Raw genomic sequence first — 26,082 nt, 5'->3', positions numbered from 1 at the left:
AAGCCAAAATCCCAGAAGGGACAAGCAGAATGACAGCACCAAATGGGCTATCAGAAACACAAGAAAGCCCCAACCTCACAATGAACAGCTTAGTGCTCATACCCTTTTCTGAGGGGGAAAAAAGTATTATCAGATCTTCTCTGCAATGTTTAGCCAAAGATAATCTAAAAAATAATCAATCTTTTCAACTCAAACCTCAAACAGACTTTTTTTTTTTTTCCAAACTCCTTGGTCAATCTGCAACAAGCAGATTCTAAAGGCCTGAAAAGTATAAATGTTGCTCAATTTGAATTTTAAACAATATTGTTCCACTTTCATTTTATAATGGAAGTGAAGATATAGTTTACAATGCTTTTTTTTTTTTTTTTTTTTTTTTTGAGACACAGTCTCACTTTGTTGCCTAGGCTAGAGTAAGTGCCAAGGCATCAGCCTAGCTCACAGAAACCTCAAACTCCTGGGTTCAAGCGATCCTCCTGCCTCAGCCTCCCGAGTAGCTGGGACTACAGGCGCAAGCCATCACGCCCAGCTAATTTTTTGTTTCTATTTTTAGTTGACCGGCTAATTTTTTTTCTATTTTTAGTAAAGACAGGGTCTCTCTCTTGCTCAGGCTGGTCTTGAACTCCTGAGCTCAAGCAATCCTCCCGCTCAAGCGGGAGCCTCCCCAGAGTGCTAGGATTGCAGGGGTGAGCCACCACACCCAGCCTACAAGGTATTTTTTGAAATTCAACAGTCCTGTCTTATTTCCAATAACTTGTAAATATTCCATAGATGTTACTTTCATTGATCCCTTTAAAAGAAGAGTTAAAAATTAAACATACAGTAAATAAAGCTTCAATAACACTACAAAAACAATTACTTCTAGTAATTACTTATCGGGCAAACAGCCAGGCATTGAATTTATCATTGAACTTCCTTCAGTCATTGTACCAAGAAACATCTGGTACAACATTGCTTTTACTGAAAAAAACCTCACTCAATAAATGTTTACAGGCTTATTAAGACTTGTTTACTCTTCCAATAGTCACCTATTACACAATTCTCATCTTACAAGAGAAGATCTCTTGTTGATCTTCAGAGCATGAAATCAGAGACAGCTTCAGTATGTAGATCCACAAGTAAAAATAGAACAGGTTCCAGGGACTCAAACTGAGAAGGCAGAGGAGGAACATAAGCCTTATTTAGGAAAACCACCTATGGTTCTGTTCAAAATCATAAAATGGATAATGATATTTCACATAATTCGGATACAAAGTGTTGAATAATTCAAGATTGCACTTTTCAAGCCTGTTTTACTTTAGGATTACTAATAGGATTCTAACATCTGCTATTGATATTTCAACAATACAGGATTCAGAATTGCTACACAACTTACTCTCTTTATAAAAATCAATAACCCTACAGTATAAATCTGATTTACTACTATTAATATGAAGACCAATTTTAAGTCTCATATATACTTTCTACCTTCTAAAAGAAAGCTTTATGTGTAGATCATTCTGTTCTTTTTAATTCTTTTTTGTAGAGATGGGGGGGTCTTGCTATGTTGCCCAGGTTGGTCTTAAACTCCTGGCCTCACGTGATCCTCTTGCCTAAGCCTCTCAAAGTGCCAGAAATGACAGGCATGAGCAACTGTCAAATATTAGTGCTAGTCAACAGTTAGTATAAGCATAGTATTGAGACTTAAACTGAGGCCGGGCACAGTGGCTCACGCCTATAATCCTAGCACTCTGAGAGGCCAAGGCCGGAATATTGCTTGAACTCAGGAGTTAGAGACCAACCTGAGCAAGAACGAAACCCCATCTCTACTAAAAACATACAAAAATTAGCCAGGCATTGTGGTGTATGTCTGTAGTCCCAGGTATTTGAGAGGCTGAGGCAGGAGAATCCCTTCAGCTCAGGAGTTTGAGGTTGCAGTGAGCTAGAATGATGCCACCGCACTCTACCCGGGGTGATAAAGCGAGATTCTCTCTCAAAAATAAAATAAAATAAAGACTTAAACTGAAATAATCCTAAACATATAGATTAAACAGCCAACGCACTCAGATGGTATGCTCACAGGTGAGTTACTGCACTCTCATCCATGCAACTTGCATTTTTAATAGGAGTCGAAGAAAGAACAGCAAAAGGGAATAGAGATGCTTGAGAAAAGGGTACTAATTGAGGAAGCAAATACAGCTGTGGAAACTGAAGAACTAAAAGACTGCTTAGGTCTTCTACCATATAATCTGCCAACCATCAGGAAATCCCATCCTAACATCCCTTACAGAGATTAAAATTTAGCAGCTACTTGAACTCTGCAAATTCACTGAAAATTTACTGAATACTTATATATGCAGTAGTGCTGTGTTATGTGCTAGTAATACGACATAGTACAGATCGAGTATCTCTTCGCCAAAATGCTTGGGACCAGAAGCATCGTTTTCTTTGTTTTGTTTTCAGACAGAGTTTCACTCTGTCGCCTGGGTAGAGTGCAGTGGCGTCATCACAGCTCGCCGCAACCTCAAACTCCTGGGCTCAAGCAATCCTCCTGCCTCAGCCTCCCTAGTAGCTGGGACTACAGGCACATGCCAGGATGCCTGGCTAATTTTTTCTGGTTTTGGTAGAGACAGGGTCTTGCTCTTGCTCAGACTGGTCTCAAACTCCTGAGCTCAAGCAATCCGCCCACCTTGGCCTCCCAGAGTGGTAAGATTACAGGTGTGAGCCACTGCACCTGGCTTCAGAAGCATTTTCTATTTCAAAATTTTTTCAGATTTTGGAATACATGCATATACATAATGAGACATCTTGGGGATGAGACCCAAGTCTAAACATAAATTTCATTTACGGTTCACATACAGGCATACCTCATTTTAGTGCACTTCACTTTATGGCACCTTGAGGTTGTGTTTTTTTAACAAACTAAGGTTTGTGACAACCCTGCATCAGTGAGGTCTATCAGTAACATTTTTTCAATAGCATGTGCTCACCTGGAGTCCCTGTGTCACATTTTGGTAATTTTAGCAGTATTTCAAACTTTTTCATTACTATTATATCTGTTACGGTGTTCTGTCATCAGTGATCTTCGATGTTAATATTGTAAGTATATTATGGTTACCCGTGGAAGACAACAAATGTGTGAGTTCTAAATGAGCCACTGATCAGCCATTCCCTCTCTTTCCCTCTCCTCAGGCCTCCCAATTCCCTAAGATACAATATTGAAATTAGGCAAATAACTAACCCTACAATAGCCTCTAAGTGTTCAAGTGAAAGGAAAACTCACCTATCTCTCACTTTAAATCAAAAGGTAGGCCAAGCGTGGTGGCTCATGCCTGTAATCCTAGCACTCTGGGAGGCCAAGGCGGAGGATCACTTGAACTCAGGAGTTGAAGACCGGCCTGAGCAAGAGGGAGACCCCATCTCTACCAAAAATAGAAAAATTAGCCAGGCGTGATGGTGTGCACCTGTAGTCCCAGCTACTGGGCAGGCTGAGGCAGGAGGATCACTTGAGCCCAGGAGTTTGAAGTAGCAGTGAGCTATGATGACACCACCATACTTTGCTCTGTACCCTAGCCTAGGGCAACAAAGCAAGACCCTATCTCCCACCAAAAAAAAGAGGTATCGTAAATTATAGCCATATCCTAGCATGAATTATTAATTCTCTTGTGGAAAATGGAATGGGTGTGTGGGGGGATAAAGACTTATTTTTTATTTTATTCTCTTTAGTACAGGGTCGTATTTTTTATCATGAACATGCATTATTTCTATAAGTTAAAGAATCATTTTAATAAAAAGTGAATTATAGACCAGGAACAGTGGCTTATGCCTGTAATCCTAGCACTCTGGGGGGCTGAGGTGGGAGGATCCCTTGAAGTCAGGAGTTCAAGACCAGCCTGAGCAAGAGCGAGACCCGGTCTCTACTAAAAATAGAAAAATTAGCCGGGTATCGTGGTGTGCATCTGTAATCACAGCTACTTGGGAGGCTGAGGCAGGAGGATCGCTTGAGCCCAGGAGTTTGAGGTTACTGTGAGCTAGGCTGATGCCACGACATTCGACTCAGGGCAACAGAGTCAGACTCTGTCTCAAAAAAAAAAAAAAAAAAAGGTAAATTATGGCAGCCAAGCATGGTGGCTCATGCCTGTAAACCCAGCACTGTGGGTGGCTGAGATAGGAGGATCACTTGAGGCCTGAGCAAGAATGAGACCAGTCTCTACAAAAAACAGAAAAATTAGCCAGGTGTGATGGCACACACCTATAGTCCCAGCTACTGGGGAGGCTGAGATAGGAGGATCACTTGAGCCTAAGGAGTTCTTTATAGTGAGCTAAGATAATGCCACTGCATTCTAGCGCAGGAGACTGAGTGGGACTCAGTCTCAAAAAAAAAAAAAAAGTGAATTATGGCTTAGTCATCTAATGGAATACTAGGAATGTGTTTCAAAAGAACAAAGTAAGTCTCTATGTACCAATACAGAGAGATGTGTACATGATATTAAGTGAAGAAGCAAGAAGAACAATGCATGAAGATACTATGTTTAAAATAAAACATACGGTAAGGTCATTTTGGAAGACAGTTTAGCAGTTTTGATCAGGCTAAACAGAGTGTGAACATACAACCAACAATTGTATCCTAGGTATTTGCCCAAATGAGTTGAAAAGTTATGCTCACACAAAAACCTGCTGACAAACATTCACAGAAGCTTTATTCATAATCGCTAAAAACTGGAAACAACCAAGATGTCCTTTAACATGGAAATCGATAAAATATGGTACAATGAAATGTATGCAGTAGAAAGTACACAATGGAATACTATACAGTGATAAAAAGGAAGAAGCTACCAATTCATGCAACAACTGTGGATGAATTTTAAGTGCATTTCGCTAAGTGAAAGAAGTCAGACTCCAAAGCTGCATACAACATTCTGGAAAAGGGAAAACTGCAGGGATGGAAAACAGATCAATGGTTGCGAGGGACTGCTTGTGGTGGGGTAGGATGGGGGGATGCAGTGGTTGATTGCAACAGGGACACATAGAGGAAATTTCAGGGTAGAACTATTCTGTACAGTCCTGCAATGGTAGATACAGTAACTCTATGCACTTGTCAAAATCCATAGAAATGTATATCTTAAAGAATGAACTTTAATGCATGCAAAATAAATTTGAAAAATAAACCACAATGGAATGAAGTCTGTGACAAATAAATTTAACTGTATTGCAAACGGGAAATGGGAGGAAAAGGAGCTGACCTAAGGAAATGTTGAAAAATAATATTTTTATAAAAATGTAAACTCAAAAGATAAGGACAAAAAGAACTGTACATAATAAATACTATATGCTAGGTAGAAATTTGGTTCCTACCAGAGTATAGGTTAACGATTCTGAAACTGCTTTTAAATAAATGGTAGTGATGAGAGCTAGGTTTCTCATCGTCAGAGAGAAGACTTACAGACAAAAAGGCAGGACTAGAATAAACACTCAGGTACTTATTAGAGTCAGATACATCAGTATGAACTTAGGTTTTCACTTAATATATATTAGATAGATATAAACAGAAACATTATAGACATGTGTCTGTGTGGGGTACTATAAATACACATATTGCCTACCCCTCTCCTATAAAGCAGTGACACTCCAGTAGAAATGAGTACTCCCAATGCCCAGATCTTGGTTTCTAGATGTCATTCTCCAATAAAAGGAACCAGGGCTCCTTAGAGAAATACCTGATTCTAGGGCTGGGATAGGGAAATACAAGAGAGGTCAGAAATAGTTTGTAGTCATCAGAAAATAAGGAAGTACTCAACCAAAAAAAAAAAAAAAAAAGCTAGAATAACTTTAAAAACAAAATAAATGACATGGCCCAATTCCTTAAAATAAATCATTCATATATATTACTTTCCTTATAAGTTCTGTTTCTCTGGAGAATCAAAATACAGACCATACTGAATAAATGGCTGAGTAAATAAATGGAAAAGAGACAAATCTTCCTTACAGAAGAATTCCAGATAACATCAGTAGATATTCCCTCCTCCAGGAGGTGGAGCTTAGTCCTCCCTTCCCATATGAGTGTGGGCTGAACTCAGTGAGTAACTTACAAAAAAAGAGTATGGAAAGGGAAAAGGAATAGCTTTACCATAGAGAAACCTGGCAAACACAACTTTAACCAAGGGATCCAGGTTCATATTCTCAGTGTTGTGGTGTGGATATCCCGTACCATCAAAATGATATGATGAAGGGTACTTCATCTTTGTGGTATTCTTTCTGAAAACCCATAGCTCCAGTCTAATCACAAAAACATTAAACAAATCCAATTTGAGGGACATTCTACCACACCAGTATTCCTCAAAACTGCAAAAGATGTCAAAAACAGGCCAGGCATGGTGGCTCATACCTCTAATCCTAGTACTCTGGGAGGCCAAGGTGGGAGGATCATTTGAGCTCAGGAGTTCGAGACTAGCCAGACCCACGTCTAGTAAAAGCAGAAAATAGCCAGGCATGGTGGCACGTACCTGTAGTCCAGCCCGGATGACAGAGCGAGACTCTGTCTCAAAAAATAGAGAAATAAAAAAGAAAAAAAAGACACAAAAACAAGGAAACTCTGAGAAACTCTCACAGACCAGATGAGACTAGGACATAACAACCAAATGCAATGTGGTATCCTGGATGGCATCATGGAACAGAAGAAAGGACATCAGGTAAAAACTATGGAAATCCAAATATAGTATGGACTTTATTTAAGAATAATGTATCACTACTGGTTCATTAATTATGACAAATATACCATACTAATTTAAGATGTTAAAAATAGGAGAAACTGAATACAGGGTATAAGGAACTCTCTGTACTATTCCCACAATATTTCTGTAAGTCTAAAATTGCTCTAAAATAAAAGGTTCATTTAAAAAGAAAAAAAAAAGACTTATCACAGTGGTATTGATCCCCCAACAGCCGCACATACGCCTTAGATGCTGAAGAGGATAGCAGGCGCACAACACCCTCACTATCGCACCTGTGAGAATTAAATATAAACCAAACTGGATAAAGACAGTTCTGTTGTTTCCACTAGGCAAATGCTAAGAGCAGAAGCAGAGCAAAGGTATAATCCTAAGGGAGAGATGTAGAAACAACCAGAGAAAACAGTGGAAATACAGTATTTCCTTGGGGGAAGCATCATACCATAGATGTTCACAGCAGTTTGAAAAAAAGAAGTTTAGCACAGCCTAAAGTCCTGGACCTCTAACGCAAACCACCCTATGCACTGCTGAATACAAAAAAGATGCCGGGCAGGGTGGCTCGCGCCTGTAATTCTAGCACTCTGGGAGGCAGGGGCGGGAGGAACGCTTGAGCTCAGGAGTTCAACACCAGCCTGAGTAAGACCCCATCTCTATACAAAATTTTAAAAAATAAAGAAAAATACATACAAAACAGAAATAAAGACTATTATCCTCTGCTTACCTAGGATGAAAGAGTATTAAGGAAGGCTACAGAGTAACATTCCTCTCTACATAAGCCTTGAAATAAATAATTTAATTTTAGAATCCTAAAGCATAAAAGATGAGAAATAGACAAACTCAAAATATCAGATGCAGCCATCTGCAATAGTAGTTCCCCTTCCAAAAGTCAGAGAGACTTCAGAGTTTAACAGTGTGCAATGGTATAAAAAGCTGTGGTCTTGGTAAATAAGGTGACCCAGGTTTGAAATCTAGTTCTGCCATTTATCCAGTAAATAAATTTGAAAAATAACTTCTTGATCTTACCTTAGATTTCTTAAGGTGAATTAAATACATAAGCCAAACTTTAATAAATTCAACTTCAAAGAGTATGATTTTCACTAAAATCCCTAACACTAAAGGTTCTTTTCAGAATTTCACCTTATAAAAAAGGGAAAATGCAGTGAAAAAAAATCAAATGTTAACAGAGGCTGTAAAGGGACAGCTGATGTTTTCACCAGGTTTCAGCTTTTTTAAATCTTCTACAAAAGACATGTTCACTTGCAATTAAAAAAAAATTATTTTAAAACATACATATGCCATTTTCCTCTATCATATGCAAATTTAGGTTGCCTGACTTTTTTTTTTAACATACATTTGACTCGCCCTCAAAACAGTGAGAAAGTTGAAGGATCATATGATCTCACTGGTTCCCTAGGACTAAGTAGAAAAGGGATAATTGGACCAACATTAATTTTTGTATTCTCTATGTATATCTAATTTAAACATTGTTGAAGGACAAATTCAGAGATTAATAAAGTCTAACTATCCGTGTTCTGCTGTTGTAAATAAGCCAAACTTAGTTTTCTTGTTGGAAAATGTGGTCAGCCACCTGGGTAGGAGACATAAGGTAGCTGGAGGACCAAAGAGAAACTTCAAAGATTGGGGGGGAGGGCAGTGCTAACAAGAAAAAAAAAACCTGTAATTTTGTGATAATCTATAAATTATAACAAGTGAGAAAAACTATAGTCATGATAGAGTTGTCCATTTATGAAACTATTAATACTTTGAGAGGAAACAATAAGGATCAGTGTTCCAGCAAGTGTCACTTGGTCTAAGTTATACTTTTAAAAAGTAACTGCTGGCCGGGCGCGGTGGCTCACGCCTGTAATTCTAGCACTCTGGGAAGCTGAGGCGGGAGGATCGCTCAAGGTCAGGAATTCGAGACCAGCCTGAGCAAGAGCGAGACTCCGTCTCTACTAAAAAAATAGAAAGAAATGATCTGGACAGCTAAAATTATATAAATAGAAAAAATTACCTGGGCATGGTGGCGCATGCCTATAGTCCCAGCTACTCGGGAGGCTGAGGCAGAAAGATTGCTTAAACCCAGGAGTTTGAGGTTGCTGTGAGCTTGACACCACAGCACTCTAAACCGGGCAACAGAGTGAGAGTCTGTCTCAGGAAAAAAAAAAAAAAAAAAAAACCTGAAATCTTGATTCTACTGAATCCAAATATAGTCTTTTTCCAGTGAAGACTTCCCTGATCTCCCTATATTTCCCTATAATTAATCACTGCTTCCTCAGGGCTACTTTCTGTTCCTTGAACATGTATATATGCACTTATCATACTGCATTGCAACTTTATTTACATGGCAGTTTAAGGTAGTGATAACAGATGAATACCTTTGTAGTACTCCAGGATGTCGATGCAACTGCATACAAGAGCTCAATAAATGAACTTTTATGCTGATCCTTCATTCTATTTTCCAAATAACACAAGAAGTTTAAACACAACAAAGACTGTTACTTAAAAATAAGCTGGAATCTCTATCTCAAATACATATTTTTCTATTTCAACTTCCTGTTCCTTGAAAGTGTTAACATGGCAACTATGTTGCTATGTTTGTAACTACGAATAGTTAAGTTTTTAAAAGTTCTCTACTTGAAAAAAAGATTGATAAAAATGCTTGGTTACAAGTGACTTTTTTTAAAACCTTTTATTTTTGAAACATAGTCATAGGACAATGGAAAAAATAATACAGAAAGGTCTCCTGTACCCATTACCCAATTTCTCCCCTATGCTAACATCTAGCACACTATTGAACTCAAGAAATTGACATTGGTACAGTCCACACACTTTACAGTAGTCCCTCCCTAATCCACAATTTCAGTTACCTGCGGTCAAACTCATTCCAAAAATATTAAATAGAAAATTCCAGAATTAAACAATTCATAAATTTTAAATGATGTGCTTTTCTGAGTGCACAATGGATTCCCACTGCCTGTCACTTAATAGCTGGTATCTCAGTGCTTGTGTTCAGGTAATCTTTATTTAACTTAATAATGGCCCAAGTGCAAGAGTAGTGATGCCGGCATATTGTTATAATTGTTCTATTTCATTATTGTTATTGTTAATCTCTTACTGTGCCTAGTTTATAAATTAAACTTTATCACAGGGATGTATATATAGGAGTAAACATAGAGTTTGGTACTATCTGCAGTTTTAGGCATCCACTGGAGGTCCTGAAAAGTATTTATCATCCAAGAATAAGGAGAGACTACTATATGCAGATTTTATTACTCATTTGTGTGTGTGTGTGTGTGTGTGTGTGTGTAGCTCTATGCAATTTTATAACATTTGCACATTTGTGTAATGACTATCAAGATGCAAAACTGTTCATTACCACAAAGGTCTGTTACCTTACAACCACATATCCCCCATGTTCCTAATCCCTGAAAACCACTAATCTATTATCCCGTGCTATAATTTTGCCATTTCAAGAATTTTCTATGAGGGTGCCAAGAGCACCCTATGTAGAAAGGACAATCTAGTCTCTTAATAAAATGGTGGTGGGAAAACTGGATATCCACAAGCAAAAGAATGAAACTGGACCCTTATCTTTACATCATATACAAAAATTAACTCAAAATGCTGTCCGGGCACAGTGCCTCACACTTGTAATCCCAGCACTCTGGGGGGCCGAGGCAGGAGGATCACTAGAGGTCAGGAGTTCAAGACCAGCCTTAGCAAGAGCAAGACCCCATTCTCTACCAAAAAAAGAAAAAATTAGCCAGGCATGGTGGCGCCTGCCTGTAGTCCCAGCTACTTAGGAGGCTGAGGCAGGAGAATGGCTTGAGCTCAGGAGTTTGAGGTTGCAGTGAGCTATGATGACGTCACTGCACTCTACCTGGGGCAAGGGAGTGAAATTCACTCTTTAAAACACACACACACACACACACACACACAAACCCAAAATGGATTAAAGACCTAAACACAAAACCTAGGATTATAGAAAATATAAGAGCCAGGAGCAGTGGCTCACAACTATAATCCCAGCACTTTTAGGAGGCTGAGGTGGGAGGATCACTTGAGGCCAGGAGTTCAAGAACAGCCTGAGTAACATAGCGAGATCCCAGATCCACAAAAAAATTGGGGGCAGGGGAGAAAACATAAAGAGAAAAGCTTCAAGACATTGGACTTAGGAATAATTTCCTGGATATGACACCAAAAGCACAGGCAACAAAAAGCAAAAATAGACAAACTGAACTAAATCAAACTTAAAAACTTTTGTGCATTACAAGACACAATCAACAAGTAAAAAGGAAAATACAGAATAAGAGCAAATATTTGCAAATCATACATCTGATGACAGGTCAATATCCAAAATATATAAAGAACTCCTTCAAATAAACAACAAAAAAAATCAAATAACCTGAGTTTTTTTTAATGGGCAAACACTTGAACAGATATTTCTCCAAAGATGACATACCAATGGCCAATAGCATCTAAAAAGATGTACAACTTTATAACCATCAGAGAAATGCAAATCAAAACCACAATGAGATATCTCACAGCTATTAGGATGATTACTATCAAAAAAACTAGATAATAACAAGTGTTGAGGATGTGGAGAAATCGGAACTTTATATTATTGGTAGGATTATGAAATCATGAAACTCCTATAGAAAACAGTATAGAGATTCTGCAAAAAATTAAAATAGCACTATCCAAAGTAAGTTCATCAATTGTAACAAATGTTACATTGTTTCAACTGACATAGAACTAAAAAAATAAAATAAAATAAAATAAAAAACAAAGGTTACATTCTGGTGAGTGATATATGTATGGCAGAAGGTATATGGGAAATCTCTGTACCTTCTACTCAATTCTACTGAGAACCTGAAACTGCTCTAAAAAAAAAATTCTATTAAATGAAAAATAGGACTACCATATGATCCAGCAATCCCATTTCTGAGTGTATATCCCAAAAAGTCAAATGCAGGGTCTCAAACAGATATTTGCACATCTATGTTCACAGCAGCATTATTCACAAGAGCCAAGAGGCGGAAGCAACCCAAATGTCCATCTACAGATGAACGGACAAATAAAATGTGATATATATTCATACAATGGAACACTATTCAGCCTTTAAAAGGAAGGAAATCCTGTCATATGCTACAACATGGATGACTCCTAAGGGCATTATCCTAAGTCAAATAATCCAGTCATCAAAAAAACACTCAATGATTCTACTTACATAAGGTACCTAAAGTAGTCAAATTCATACAAACAAAGGAGAATGATGGTTTCCCTCATCCCCAACCCGAGAGGGAGAAGAGGAGCTGTTACTGAATAAATACAGTTTCAGATTTGCAGGATGAAAAAGTCCTAGACATCAGTTTCACAATAATGTGAATATACTTAACACTGTTGAACTGTACAATATGGTTAAGATTTAAAAATGATTACGGATTCTAGCTTTCATTATGCGGTTTTTTACTACAAGAAAAAAATTTTTATACAAATGGAATTTTACAGTATGTAACCTTTTGAGATTAGGTTTGAGAATTTTGCATAATTCCCTTGAGAGCATCCAAGTTTTTTTGTGTATTAATAGTTTGTGTCTTTTTTATTGCTGCATAGTATATTCCATGGCATGGATGTAAAATACCACAGTTTATTCACCCACTGAAGGACATTTCAGTTATTTCCAGTTTTAAAATATCACTAATAAAGCTATTATGAACATTCACATACAGGTTTTTTGAAGACTTAAGTTTTCACTTCTCTGAAATAAATATCCAAATGTGCAATTGATGGGTTGTATATTAAGTGCATAATTTGGTTTTATAAGAACCTGCAAACTTTTTTATAGTGGATGAACCATTTTACATTCCTACCAGCAATGCATAAGAGATCACGTTTCTCTGTATTCTTGCCAGCATTCAGTGTCATCATTTTTTTAAAAATGTAACTATTCTAATAGGTATGTGGTGATATTTTATTGTGGTCTCAATGTGCATTTCCCTAATATCTAATGATGTTGAATATCTTTTCATATGTTCATTTGCTATATGTATGTCCTCTTCAATGAACTATCTGTGCTTGTCTATTTTCTAAATGGACTGGGTTTTTTTGTTTGTTTATTACTATTGTAGGTTCTTTATATACTCTAGTTGCAATCAGTTGCCAGATATGCAGTTTGCAAATGTGTTCTTCCAGTTTGTAGCTTGTCTTCTCATCCTCTTAACATGATCTTTCACAGAAAAAGTTTTTAATTTTGATGATGTCCAGTTTTCCAATATTTCTTTTTATGGCTCATGCTTTTGGTGTCATGTTTAAAAAAAACTATTTGTCTAGCACTACTTTGTCTTGAAATAGAAACCCTAATAAGTACATCCTTACATAAGAATAAGAAAATAATAATGCAGTTAAAGCATAGGCACATTCAAAAGCAAATCAAGGCCAGTGTGGTGGCTCATGCCTGTAATCCTAGCACTTTGGGAGGCCAAAGCAGGAGGATCACATGAACCCAGGAGTTCAAGACCAGCCTGGATAACACAGCAAAACCCCATTTCTACCAAAAAATAAAATAAAATTTAAAAAACAAAAGCAAATCAAAACAGTGTGTCCTCATATAAAGGCCATTTTTAAACAAAAAAAATCCCTACTTGATAAACTTATTCAAAAGCAAGGTTACTTTACCAAATTAAAACAGAAACAGGTGCCAGATAAAATTTTTAATAGGTTCTTTGCTGTTTACACTTTTAACATATCCTTAACTAATAGAAGAGTTGATATGAAAAGCAGAGAAACGGCTGTAGTGGTTTTTCTAAGTTATCAGGCATGGATATAAAGTTTAAATAAAAGGTAAAATATTTCCACTTACAAAAATTAACTTGTTACAAATTTTCTAGAACATAACTTCACAAAAAGAAGTATACACCCCTCTACAGCAACAGCAATAAATTATATTATTTTTTTCAGAAGTTTCTCTGAGGGCCACAATCAATGGAACACTACTGATAAAAATTTCTGATTTACTCATATAAGCCTACACTATCTTGCACTAGGGGGAAAAGTTTAAAATGCTGTATTTTAACATTTAAATATCTTATTTCCTGGAATTGCATTTTATTCTTTATTCTCTCACATTTATCCGTTCATACATACCAATAATTCATCTTCATTACCAAAAATTTTTGTACTTTTCTGTACCTGAAATGCTATTAACCGTATATAACTATACCATATTTACCTTGCTGGGCTGTTTCCATAAGCACACACTTTCCTCTCTGAAAAGTTATTTTGTACAAACCAATGAAAGATGACACTAAATGGACCCTTACAGGTCATCTAAATTCTAACAAAAATTTAAATTCAACCAAAATTTTTCTCAATAATTAAGAAATGTGAAATTCTTCATCCTAAATTGAACTGATTCCATTAAAACAAATGAACACTTAATATTTTACCTGGGCATAACCACACTACAGTTTACTATTAGCACACTCACCACCCCACAAAAAACTTGCAAACTTGCACTGACATACCAAGCCCAAATAATGCAGGGATTAAAACTCATCTTGACAGCACAATCAAATGAAAAGGAAGTCAATTATCAGATTTTACAACAGATATCACTCTATTAATAATTAAGACAGGCTGACACCTATAATGCCAGCACTTTCAGAAACTAAAGCAGGAGGATCAGTTGAGGCCAGGATTTCAGACCAGCCTGGGTAACATAATGAGACCGTGTCTTTACAAAAAAAATTTTTTTTTTTAATTAGCCCAGGCGTTGTGGCTTGTGCCTATAGTCCTAGCTACTTGGGAAGCTAAGGCATAAGGATCCCCTGATCCCAGGAATTCGAGGTTACAGTGAGCTATGATAGCACCACTGCACTCCAGCTCAAGGGTCAGAGAGAGACCTTTCTCAAAAAAAAAAAAAAAAAAAAACAATAATAATAATAATCACTAGCACTCTGGGAGGCTGAGGCAAGAGGATTACTTGAGCTCAGGAGTTCAAGACCAACCTGAGGAAGAGTGAGACCCCGTTTCTACTAAAAATAGAAAAATTAGCCAGCTTTTTTTTGTGCACATCTATAGTCCCAGCTACTGGGGAGGTCTGAGGCAGGAGGATGCTTGAGCCCAGGAGTTGAAAGATGCAGTGAGCTAAGTAAGATGACACCACTGCACTCTACCAAGGGCAACAGAGCAAGATTCTGTCTCAACAAAAATAATAATAATAATCATCATCATCAAAGCATCTTATTTCACAACTATATGTGGAAGTATCACAAAATATAATGTGTATTAGCTAAAGCTATATAATAAAACTATATACTTTGGTTGTGCTTTACAGTAAATATAGATTATACTAATATACAGATAAATATTACACTTACAAATTATAGACTTATTTAGTTCAATATTTTAATATATTCAGCAGTTCTTTCAAATTTAGAAAGTGAGATCAACCATGACAAAAGACAAAAGATAAAGTATGTTTCATTCCAAAGTATTTTATAGAAAATTAAACTACTGTGTTTATAAAAAAAGTCATTATATTATCAAAAATATTCACTGAATAACAAATTATTACTTCCATGTCACTTCTTAATGTTAAAAAAATTCTCTTATTCACTAAAAAGTTAAGGTTACTTTAGATTCTATAACACATCAAATAAATAATTCCTTGGTGCTCCCTCAACTACAGAGAATGTAAATCATACATTACTCCATCCCCAACCAAAATGTTGCATTTATGCTTTTTTTCAGACAGGGTATTCAGAACAATATATAGTAGCTACATTATTTCTGTAACAATTTATGGATATAAAAATTCCCCAACTCTGTTAAACAATTAGTTTGATGCAATGTAAATTTAAGACTTTTCTTCCATTTCTAAATAAGTCAACAACTGTTAACTGCTAATAACCAATTATTACTCTTTCTGCTTGTTTAAGACTGTTAACGTTATTGTAGGTCAGAGTGCCAATATATTCTAGAAAGGTCAATAAGACATATTAAATCTTTTTATTGCCTCCTCTGAAGAATATTCTTTAAATAGCTTACGAACACCAGGGCTGATAATGAAAAACAGCATATCAAAAAAGCAAGAACTAGGATACCTGCAGTTGGTCCTGAGGAGGAATAGCTTAGGACACCTTATAGTGTGGCACAGAATGGCCAGCCTCACAATCACCCAACGTGCAGCTTTAAAAATTGGATTCCTGGGCCCCATCAAGACTTGCGGACTAATACTCTTTGGAGATGAGGCCAGAAATCAGTATTTTTACAGACTCCCCACGTGCTTCTATTGCATACTGAGTCTGAGAAACACATTCATCACAACAACCTACTTACATGGGTAGCCAGGGAGTCACAGATTCTGGAATTTTCCAGATTACTTTAAAATACACAATTGAGATTTCTACAATAAAAGCAGCTGATTACTTTATTGTTTCTGCATAAAGGGATTCTTTCTCCTAGTTCTGGAATGCCTATGAAAATGTGGAATATCTATGCATGCCTATGAAAGTGTAACTAATGAAAACCTAAAAACCTCAAGTGATCTTAAAAAAAAAGAAAAGCTTCTATTTATTCCTTATAAATACTTGTCATATAGTAAAATTTAGTAGGGTTAGGGTAGGAAATTAGTCCAATTAGTCCAAAATTTTTTCTCAGAGTTAACTGCCAACACTAAAAAGCTTAGTGCTGCCTTTAGTCTATGACATTAAATTCAAAGAATTTACCTTGCTTCTGCAGGATGCTGGCTTTAAATTCACAATGGCTAAAACATACTATTTACGGTTACCTAAGAATCTCACTTAATGTATGTTAAAGATCTTAATGTGTGTTATTTTGTACAACTGTATTAAGATAGCAAAAACAAAATTAATTTTGAATATTTAAATTTTTCAAATCCTATTTCATGATTGTATTAATTACTGCTCCCTGGGAGGCCATATACCCAATTAAAAACAAAAAGTTGCTAAAATAAGAAGGTCCTTTCACTGTAGTCCCAAGCTACTAGGGAGGCTGAGGCAAGAGGATCACTGAGTCCAGCAGTTTTAGGTTGCAGTGAGCTACAATGATGTCACTACACTCTACCCATGGGGACAGAGTGAGACCCTGTCTAAAAAAAAAAAAGAGAGAAGGTGGTGGTTCTAACAGCACCACTAGCAGCACCTATGTGATCATGGGTAAGTTACTTAGCCTCCCTAAGCCTCTTTTTCCTTAGTGAGAGGATTAAATGAGATAATATATGTGAAGTACTCAGTACAATGCCTGTATAAGTTAGTCCTCACTAAACATCAGCCCACATAAATATCTGAAAAGATGAACATTTGACAATGAAGGATGCCTTCATGAAAAGAACTTGGGGCCAGGAGTGGAAAGACTATACTTTTTTTCACTCTTTGCTTTTTAGCCAATGCATATATCTTTTCAAAAAATAAAATTTTTAAAAATTGGCCAGGTACAGTAGCTCATGCCTGTTATCCCACCACTTTGGAAGGCCAAGGCGAGAGGATCATTTGAGGTGGGGAATTTGAGACCAATCTGGACAACATAGTGAGACTCCATCTGTATAAGAAAAAATTTTTTAAATTCGCGAGTATGATGGTGTGCCTGTAGTCCTAGCTACTAGGGATGGTGATGCAAGAACACTGCTTGAGGCCGGGCGCGGTGGCTCACGCCTGTAATCCTAGCACTCTGGGAGGCCGAGGTGGGCGGATCGTTTGAGCTCAGGAGTTCGAGACCAGCCTGAGCAAGAGCGAGACCCCATCTCTACTAAAAATAGAAAGAAATTATATGGACAGCTAAAAATATATATAGAAAAAATTAGCCGGGCATGGTGGTGCATGCCTATAGTCCCAGCTACTTGGGAGGCTGAGGCAGTAGGATCGCTTGAGCTCAGGAGTTTGAGGTTGCTGTGAGGTAGGCTGACGCCACGGCACTCACTCTAGCCTGGGCAACAGAGTGAGACTCTGTCTCAAAAAAAAAAAAAAAAAAAAAAAAAAAGAACACTGCTTGAGCCCAGGAGTTCGAGGCTGCAGTGAGCTATCATCTTGCCTGCACTCCAGTCTGAGCAACAAGCAAGACCCTATCTCTTAAAAAAAAAAAAAAAATTTTTTTTTAATGAAAAAAAACAAACTATCTCTTGTGCTGGAGGACTTCTAGGTGTTTAACATAACACACTGCAAAAGCTGATTTGCCGCTACTGAATTTGCAAGGAGTAAGTCATAGTCTAATAATATCCACAAAGAAATATACAACCTATCTGATTTCATGAATGTTAGGTGTTCCCACTTGCTTCACAATAGCCATAATGGTCTACACTAAAACACCTTAATCCAGTGGTTTTCAAGCTGGGATGATTCTGTCCCTCAGGGGACATTTGTCAATGGAGACATTTTTGATTGTCACAACTGAGGGGGCATACTACTGGCATCTAGTGGGTAAAGGCCAGGAATACTGCTAAACACTCCATAATACACAGTATAGGCCCCACAATGATAATTGGCTCAAAATATCAGTAGTGCCAAGGCTGAGAAACTCCTAAGGAACCACTTTATTCAACTCTGAAAGTAGCCAAATTCTTCTTTACAGTTAACAGCAAAAACACTCCCAATATCAGCTTTAACTGTTGGCACCACGAAAAAAAAAAAAAAAAACACTCCCAATAAATTCTCCCAAGTAATGAATTAAAATCATTAAGGACTGGCAGACTAGGGGCTCAATAAAGGTAGCCATTGTTGGCCACTGTTGTAAGTTTCTGGAATTCTAGCAGCTAGAATTACAGGTTTGTGTATCTACTCAGTTCAATACATTTTAAGATTTTTAAAGCATTATTATCAAACCGTCCAAAGTTCACTCTAAATGATTTCAAGAAATTACATTTTACCATTCTTTCCTGTTTTCAAATGATATTTTAAAAACCACAAAGCTCAAACAATATACTAAAATAAAACAAGGCCTTTATTTTAGTGTGTAGTTACCAAATCTTTCCAAGACACTTGATGTTTTCACCTTTCAATTGCCTTGGACTACTATTTTGTACATTTTGAGCACGTTAATTAAAATCCTTCAAAAATTAAAGAAAATATTAAGAACAGTTCCATTGTTTCTGATCAAGAAGTCAAGAAATCAGCAGCAAAGTAACTTTATAATGAGGCCTCAAAAATAGCAAACTAAATCCTCCTCTCCTCTACTTTAAAATATATTTTAGTGTGCCCTATCAGAAAATCAACCATTAACCAAGACCTCTGGGAAGTGTTTTATCAATATTTGGGATTAATCTTGTCAAAGAGTGTAAAACTGAACCAAACGACCATCAAAATCTAGAGTTGGTTCACAAATGGGAAGGAAATACTTTTGACTTATTGCTACTGCTAACAAGTTATTAGTCATATTTTGCTTAGTAACTGCATAACTTGTTTTACCCCTTTTAAAATGTTTATTTTTTTCAGTTATGTAAGAATTGAGTACTGTTTTAATCCTAACTTAGTACTTTAATACTATTTAATAGTTCACCACATAATAAAAAGTTATTCTGAGTAAAGAATTCTTAGGGAGACAGAAGAAAATCTTAATTCCTTTCTCCAAAACAAAAAAAGTACATAGAAAGGGTGTGTTTGCAAATATAAGATGCAATAAAGGTATTCTTTGATTGATTTTCCAATATATTATTCGTGACAGATGTACTGTAGTATCATTAGAATTTCTCCATTCACTTCAAGTCACTCCCCCTGAGCATCTAGAACTTTAGCACTTGTCCAAACCTGCTTGCTCATAGTCTAATAATAAACCTAATTATACAATCTGTAACAGCCCCTGACAACCTTTTCCTTAAGAAGCCATAAAGGTGATTTAACAAACACCTCAAACTCCTAGTAAATCTATTTCAAAGACACATTTCATCATTCAAGCCTTTGGCTTCTGCAGAGGGCTAGGGGCTGCTAGCTTTAAAGCGGCGAGTGTGAAGTCGCCTGAACTGAGAATGACACACGCTGGGCGTTGGACAGCAGGGGTAACTGCTGGTTCATTTCTCTTTAAATCTGGCAGCACGTGGGGCGGCATTGTGAAGCCACCAACCCGCCTCCCCCCTTCCACTCCGCACACGTACGTCTCCAGAGCGCATGCTCCGCTCACACAGTCCTAGCAGAGTAGGAGCCAACCCCCTAAAAAGTCAACCTGGAAGCCACAAACGGCTGGAGGCCGGGACAATGGGGGAGGGGGAACGCAGGCTCCTCCGGGGAGGCAGCCCCGGCCGCCACCCCTAGACAGAGCCGGCGGGCACAGCCCCGGGGGTCTGCAGGCCTGCGCAGGAGCCGGAATCGCGGCGAGCACAAAGCCCCGAGCCGGCCAGCGAGCGGCTCTCCCCTCGCCCGCTCCTACCCTCCCCCAGCCAGGCGGCGCAGCCGGAGCCCGTGCCAGGCGGAGGCAGGCGAGGCGGCGTCCCGCACCCCGCCAGGTTCTCAGACACCCGCGCGCCCGCGCCGAGGCCGCGGAGGCCGGCGCTTTTGTTGTGGGCCACAACTCCATGGACCCAGCGCTGCCCGGGGAGAAGTTTTGCGCGCCTCACCTACCGGGGCAGGAGTCAGTCCCTTTCGCCCACTCTCGCTGCCCGCCCCCGGTTCTGACACCCAGGCCAGGACTCGCAGCCGCGCCGGGCCCAGACGCTCCCGCCTGCCCCCGGGGTCCGCCGGCCTCTGCCGCACCTGAGCCCGGGACCCGCCCCTCCAAGGGGAGCGGCCCGGCCTGGGGACCCACTGCCCCTCCCCCTCAACGTCCCACCGAACATTGGGGGAGGGGGCAACCTCCTCTCTGACCCCCAGGACGCCAGGCCCAGTCCAGGAGCCAAAGCTGGGACGCGCGTCCCCGCCCCCAATGCCCTCCGGAGAGCCAGCCAAGTGCTGGGCCGGGCCAGGACCGGAGCTTCGGGGTCCCCACCCTCACAAGCCCAGTCCCTCCCGGGCGTCCGGCCGCCGGCCCGGGAGGTGCCGGGCAGCTGCTGTCCGCGATCGCGACCGGGCCCGGCGCCCTGCCGCCCGCCCGCTCACCTGCCAGCTGTCTTCGCAGTAGCAGTGCCGACTGCAGCTCCGTCATCCTCCTCGCAAGGGCCCGGGCTGGCGCCGGGGCTTTCGAAGGGCCGGGGACAGGCTCTGGGGGCGGCTGGAGCAGGGTGTGCTGAGGAACCCGGGCCCCGCGACGGAGCGCCGAAGCCGAGGGAGGCCGGGCTGGGACGGCGGTAGCGGCGCCTCGCTGCCGGCGCGGGTCCGCTCGGTTTAGCTCTTCTCACAGCGACTCACGCCCGGAAGGGGAGGGTACCCCGGGCCGCCGCGGCGCGCACTGGGACTTCGCTTGCCCGCTTCCCTCCTTCAACCCACCCGTCGGCCCCTCCGGTGCCTTCCCCGCCACTGCCTCACAGCGCTCAGGGCCGCTCCGCGCAAGCGCCCTGGGCCTGCTTCGGGAAGTGGCCCGCCCGGTAGCCCGACCCCTCTGCCTCCCTGCCCCGCCCCCGGCGGCGGAGCTCCGCCCCTTACGCGAAGTTGCCCCAGCCGCCGCCATCTTTGGAAGGTCGACACGCGGCGGACTGCGGAAGCCTCAGCTGGTAGACACCCCGCGAACGCCATGACAAAGAGGTCACGGAGGGTCAAAACTGTCCAGCGAGTTGAAGCAGGTGGTCTGGGAGCGAAGGGGCCAAAAGAAATGGTAGATGTCTAGTTGTTGGCAAGCATCCAACAGCCCTCTGACACTGCACACATGGTGTGCGAATTAGTCATTGTTAGAAAGCCGAACTTGGTACTGGTGTGCCCCATTATAAGCAACCTCCAAAATAGAGATTTAATATGTGCTGATAATTCATTTAAAGAGTGCACAAAAAGATTCTTGAAATAAGCAAAATGTCCTGCATCTCGTAGTACGAAACGTTTCAACAAATCAATAGCACTCTCCATGAGTAGGTGAATTGACATTAGCAAAACCTAAACTATACAACTAAAACTACCATCCAAAGACCTAGGGCAGTGGTGCACGCCTGTGGTCCCAACTACCCTGGAGGTTGAAGCAGGAAGATCCCTTCAGCCTAGGAGTTTGATTCCAGCCTGGACAACATAGGGACATCCCTGTCTCTTTAAAATAAAAGAAAAAAACTATCATCCAGAAAGGCATCTTCTATATAAAGTCAAAGTGTAAGATCTAGGGTTTGGAAAAATCAACCTTATTCAGTTCTACATCCTTTCTTCCCCATTCCCACAACCTTGTGCCTTGAATATAACACAGTTTCAATAAAGAGATGGAGCAAAAAGATAAAACCTACTGACACTCAAATTTATCTGTTCCTTTAACAAATATTATTAAACCGGTATTAACTATGTACCTGGGCTGTAGAAGACAACAGAGAAGCTCTGTGTAGGAAAACAGCTCTGTTCCTAACCTCAAAGGGTTTATGTGAGCTCCAGGTAAGGTAAACAACTAGAGGAAAAAGCAGGTTCCAGCACAATTTTTTTATTGTAAAAATTACTGGAAAAAAAACTGTCTCCATTCTCCCCCTAGAACAAGAACTGACAGGGCCAGGCACCAAAATTCATGCCTGTAATCACAGCACTTTGGGAGGCTGAGGCAGGAGGATTGCTTGAGGCCAGGAGTTCAAGACCAGCCTGGCCAACATAGAAAGATGCTGACTCTAAAAAAAAAATTAGCTGAGCTTGTTGAGGACAGGAGAATCACTTCATCCTAGGAGTTGGAGGTTGCAGTGAGCTATGATGATGCCACTGCCCTCTAGCCAGGTGACAGAGCAAGACCCTGCCTCAGTAAAAAATAAAAATAAATTAAAAATAAAATTTTTTAAAAACCACCATTATACTATGAGACAGGGTCTCAACAAAAAACAAAAACATAGGAACAAATAAACACTGGAGTGACTCCCAGCCACTTTGAAATAACACCACCTAGGGTTTGTGAGGCCTAAAGTTTACCCAATTTGAGGGTCTTTAAGAGAAAGAATATAGATACTCAGTAGTAGCAAAAAGAAAAGAAAAGAAATTAAAAATAAGGGTTGAGGCTGGGCGCGGTGGCTCACGCCTGTAATCCTAGCACTCTGGGAGGCCGAGGCGGGTGGATCGCTCGAGGTCAGGAGTTCGAGACCAGCCTGAGCAAGAGTGAGACCCCCGTCTCTACTAAAAAAATAGAAAGAAATTATATGGACAACTAAAATATATATATACAAAAAATTAGCCGGGCATGGTGGCGCATGCCTGTAGTCCCAGCTACTCAGGAGGCTGAGGCAGTAGGATCGCTTAAGCCCAGGAGTTTGAGGTTGCTGTGAGCTAGACTGATGCCACAGCACTCACTCTAGCCCAGGCAACAGAGTGAGACTCTGTCTCAAAAAAAAATAAATAAATAAGGGTTGAAATAGCTGTTTATAATATTTAGAATGAGAAAATAAATCACAACAAATAACTGTAGGCTTGGAGAATAGATCTCGTTCTCTAAGGCCTATTTAGTTATCAGAAATGCTGCCTAATTGCAACCTACCTTCCTCTCTCATGTGGAACAAATTTCAGCCCTCAAGGGGTAAGAGGGATGCCTGAAGCTTCCTTAGTTTTACCATAAATCCATTTTTGACAATGAAAGTCAATCTGTTTCTCCCATCCATTCATCCTCCCTAGCAACTGTTTATCGCCCCTAAACAAAATTACCTATACTCCTTGTTTTCCCCCTTACCCTCTAAAAGGCATTTATAAAAATATCTGAAAGTCTGAAGGCTGGGCACGATGGCTCACTCCTGTAATCCCGGCACTCTGGGAGGCCGAGGTGGGAGGATTGCTTCAGGTCATGAGTTTGAGGTTCCTGTGAGCTGGGCTGATGCCACAGCACTCTAGACCAGGTAACAGAGTGAGATTCTGCCTCAAAAAAAAAAAAAAAAATCTGAACTTCAATGGGATATTGAGTAATCACGCTGTGATTCTTCCCTTGCGCGTGGTAAATAAAACTTTCTCTTATTAATTTGCCTTAATTGTGAGTTGATCTTTCAGCAAATTTTCAGGAAAGGGCAAATTTCCCCTCACTCCTCCTTTCTAGACCCAACATCTTTCTTTTTAAATACATTTTTTATTTTATGAAAGGAGTACACCCGTCTTCCTACCCCTCCTCCCCGCTAGGCCTCCCCTCCTTCCCCCACTGGCCCCCTAAAAAAAAAAAAGAAAAGAAAAAAAGAAAGGAATACATACACATAGCTCATAATCAAACAGTGTATTAAGGTTTAAAGTGAAAAACAAATGGGTTTTGTGCTACCTCTTCCCATTCATAAGTTCTGACAGAGGCAATCCCTTTCAACTTCTTCAGCTATTTCTTCTGCTAGTTACCTCCATTTCTCTAAGCAAGATGTTTATAATGCATTTTCTGGATTCATCCCTTTCAGACCTTAAATATTTATTCTTATTATAATTGATCAAGATTTAACTATCTTATGCTACCTTCCATCCTTTATTCTCCTAATATCATTAAATCACTGTATTCAGTTATATCAATAAACAGTTCTTCTACTATGGTGACATTAAATCATTGTATTTAGTTATATCAATAAACAGTTTTTCTACTATCGTGACTCTATAAATGTTGAATATAGGCCGGGCGCGGTGGCTCAACACTGTAATCCTAGCACTCTGGGAGGCCGATGCAGGAGGATTGCTTGAGGTCAGGAGTTCAAGACCAGCCTCAGCAAGAATGAGACCCCATCACTACTAAAAATAGAAAAATTAGCCAGGCGTGGTGGCTGAGTTTGGAAGATCGCTTGAGCCCAGGAGTTTGAGGTTGCTGTGAGCTGGGCTGACGCCATGGCACTCTAGCCTGGGCAACAGAGTGAGACTCTGTTTCCAAAAAAAAAAAAAAATGTTGAATAGAGAGCCAAATACTGTAATGGATTATAATTATATTTATTCTTTACATGTACTTTTTTTGGTTTTGTCTTGGAGTTTCTAATTGTGTATATATATTTTTGCAGTATCTTGAGTATGATCAATCTCCTTTCCTTTCCTATCCCAAGTGCTGTTGTGCCAGTTATTCTATTGAGCTCTCCTTTTCTTGGAAAACTCTCTCCTGGAACCCTCTATATTACTCCTCTGAACTGGGCTGACTGTTCTGGGCCATGCCTACTGCATCGAAGTCTTCCTAGGACTTCCATGACTGCTCTCCCAGCTTAGGTCCACTACATCTTGGATCTCAAGTCACAGCAACCTCAATCTCCTGGGCTCAAGCAATCCTTCTGCCTCAGCCTCCCGAGTAGCTGGGACCATAGGCATGCGCCACCATGCCTGGCTAATTTTTCTATATATATATTTTTTTAGCTGTCCATATAATTTCTATTTTTAGTAGAAATGGGGTCTCCCTCTTGCTCAGGCTGGTCTTGAACTCCTGAGCTCAAAGGATCCGCCCGCCCCAGCCTCCCAGAGTGCTAGGATTACAGGCGTGAGCCACCGCGCCCGGCCTTAAAGGGACTGTTTTCAATGTTTCACTCTGTTTATTTGTTTAGAGATAGGGTCTCACTCTGTCACGCAGGCTGGAGTACAGTGACCCAATCATAACTCATTGTAACCCTGAATTTTTGGGCTCAAGCAATCCTCTCACCTCAGCCTCCCAAGGAACTGGGACTGCAGGCATCCACCACCACACTTGGCTCAATGTTTCACTAGATTTTTTTGTAGATGCCTTTTAACAAGTTAAGGAAATTCTCTTCTATTCCTAATTTATTAAGACTTATATTTTATAATTTCCAAATCTTTATTGCCAGTCCAGATCTTTCACCAAAGTTTCAGATTTGCACATCTGACAATATAACTCTGTATTCCTTTATTTAATAAACATTTATTGAGCACCTACTATGAGCTAGAGACAATTCTAGGACCTAAGGTGCAGGCGTAAACTAGACAGACCAGATCCCCACCCTCTTGATACTGACATCCAGTAGGAGAGGGTAGTCAGTAAAAAAGTAAACGCGTATTAAACAAGTCAGCATTGGATTATGATAAGTGATGTGATGGAAATGAACAGGGTGAGTGAATAACTGAGGAAATGGGTCTATTCTAGATAAGGCTTCTAAAGAGATTTTAATGGGCTGAGATTACCAGCCGGAGATGCCATCTGAAGATTCTGGGGAAGAGCATTACAAGCAGGGGAACTGCTACTGCTAACACCCAGAGGTAGTAAAGAGCTCAGCTTGTCCAAAGACTAGAAAGTTCAGCTTGGGTGGCTCCACTGGGTGGAGGGTAGAGAGGCAGGCAGGGTCTTCTCACAAGGGGGCCTGTAGACTACAGCGAAGAGTTTGCAATTTGGTTTAGTTGCAGTGGAAACCTTGGGAGGGGAGTGATCTGATGTACATTTTTTTTTTATTCAG

The 26,082-nt window shown here is 40.0% G+C and overlaps 1 protein-coding gene across 1 annotated transcript in view; it reads right to left on the bottom strand.

Annotated features, from left to right (window-relative positions):
- UBE2G1 (ubiquitin conjugating enzyme E2 G1) overlaps window positions 1-21,257 on the bottom strand; it is a 95,001-nt gene extending 73,744 nt beyond the window's left edge. Inside the window, 4 exon segments of the mRNA XM_069483105.1 lie at window positions 20,750-20,806; window positions 20,809-20,898; window positions 20,901-20,993; window positions 21,077-21,257. Of these exon segments, the coding sequence (XP_069339206.1) occupies window positions 20,750-20,806; window positions 20,809-20,898; window positions 20,901-20,993; window positions 21,077-21,257 (421 nt within the window).
- Window positions 21,258-26,082: the final 4,825 nt, after the last annotated feature.

This window comes from Eulemur rufifrons, chromosome 9 (assembly GCF_041146395.1).
Source record: "Eulemur rufifrons isolate Redbay chromosome 9, OSU_ERuf_1, whole genome shotgun sequence".
NCBI lineage: Eukaryota > Metazoa > Chordata > Mammalia > Primates > Lemuridae > Eulemur > Eulemur rufifrons.
Note: the sequence above shows the minus strand (reverse complement) of the source record. Positions and strands in the feature narration are given on the sequence as shown.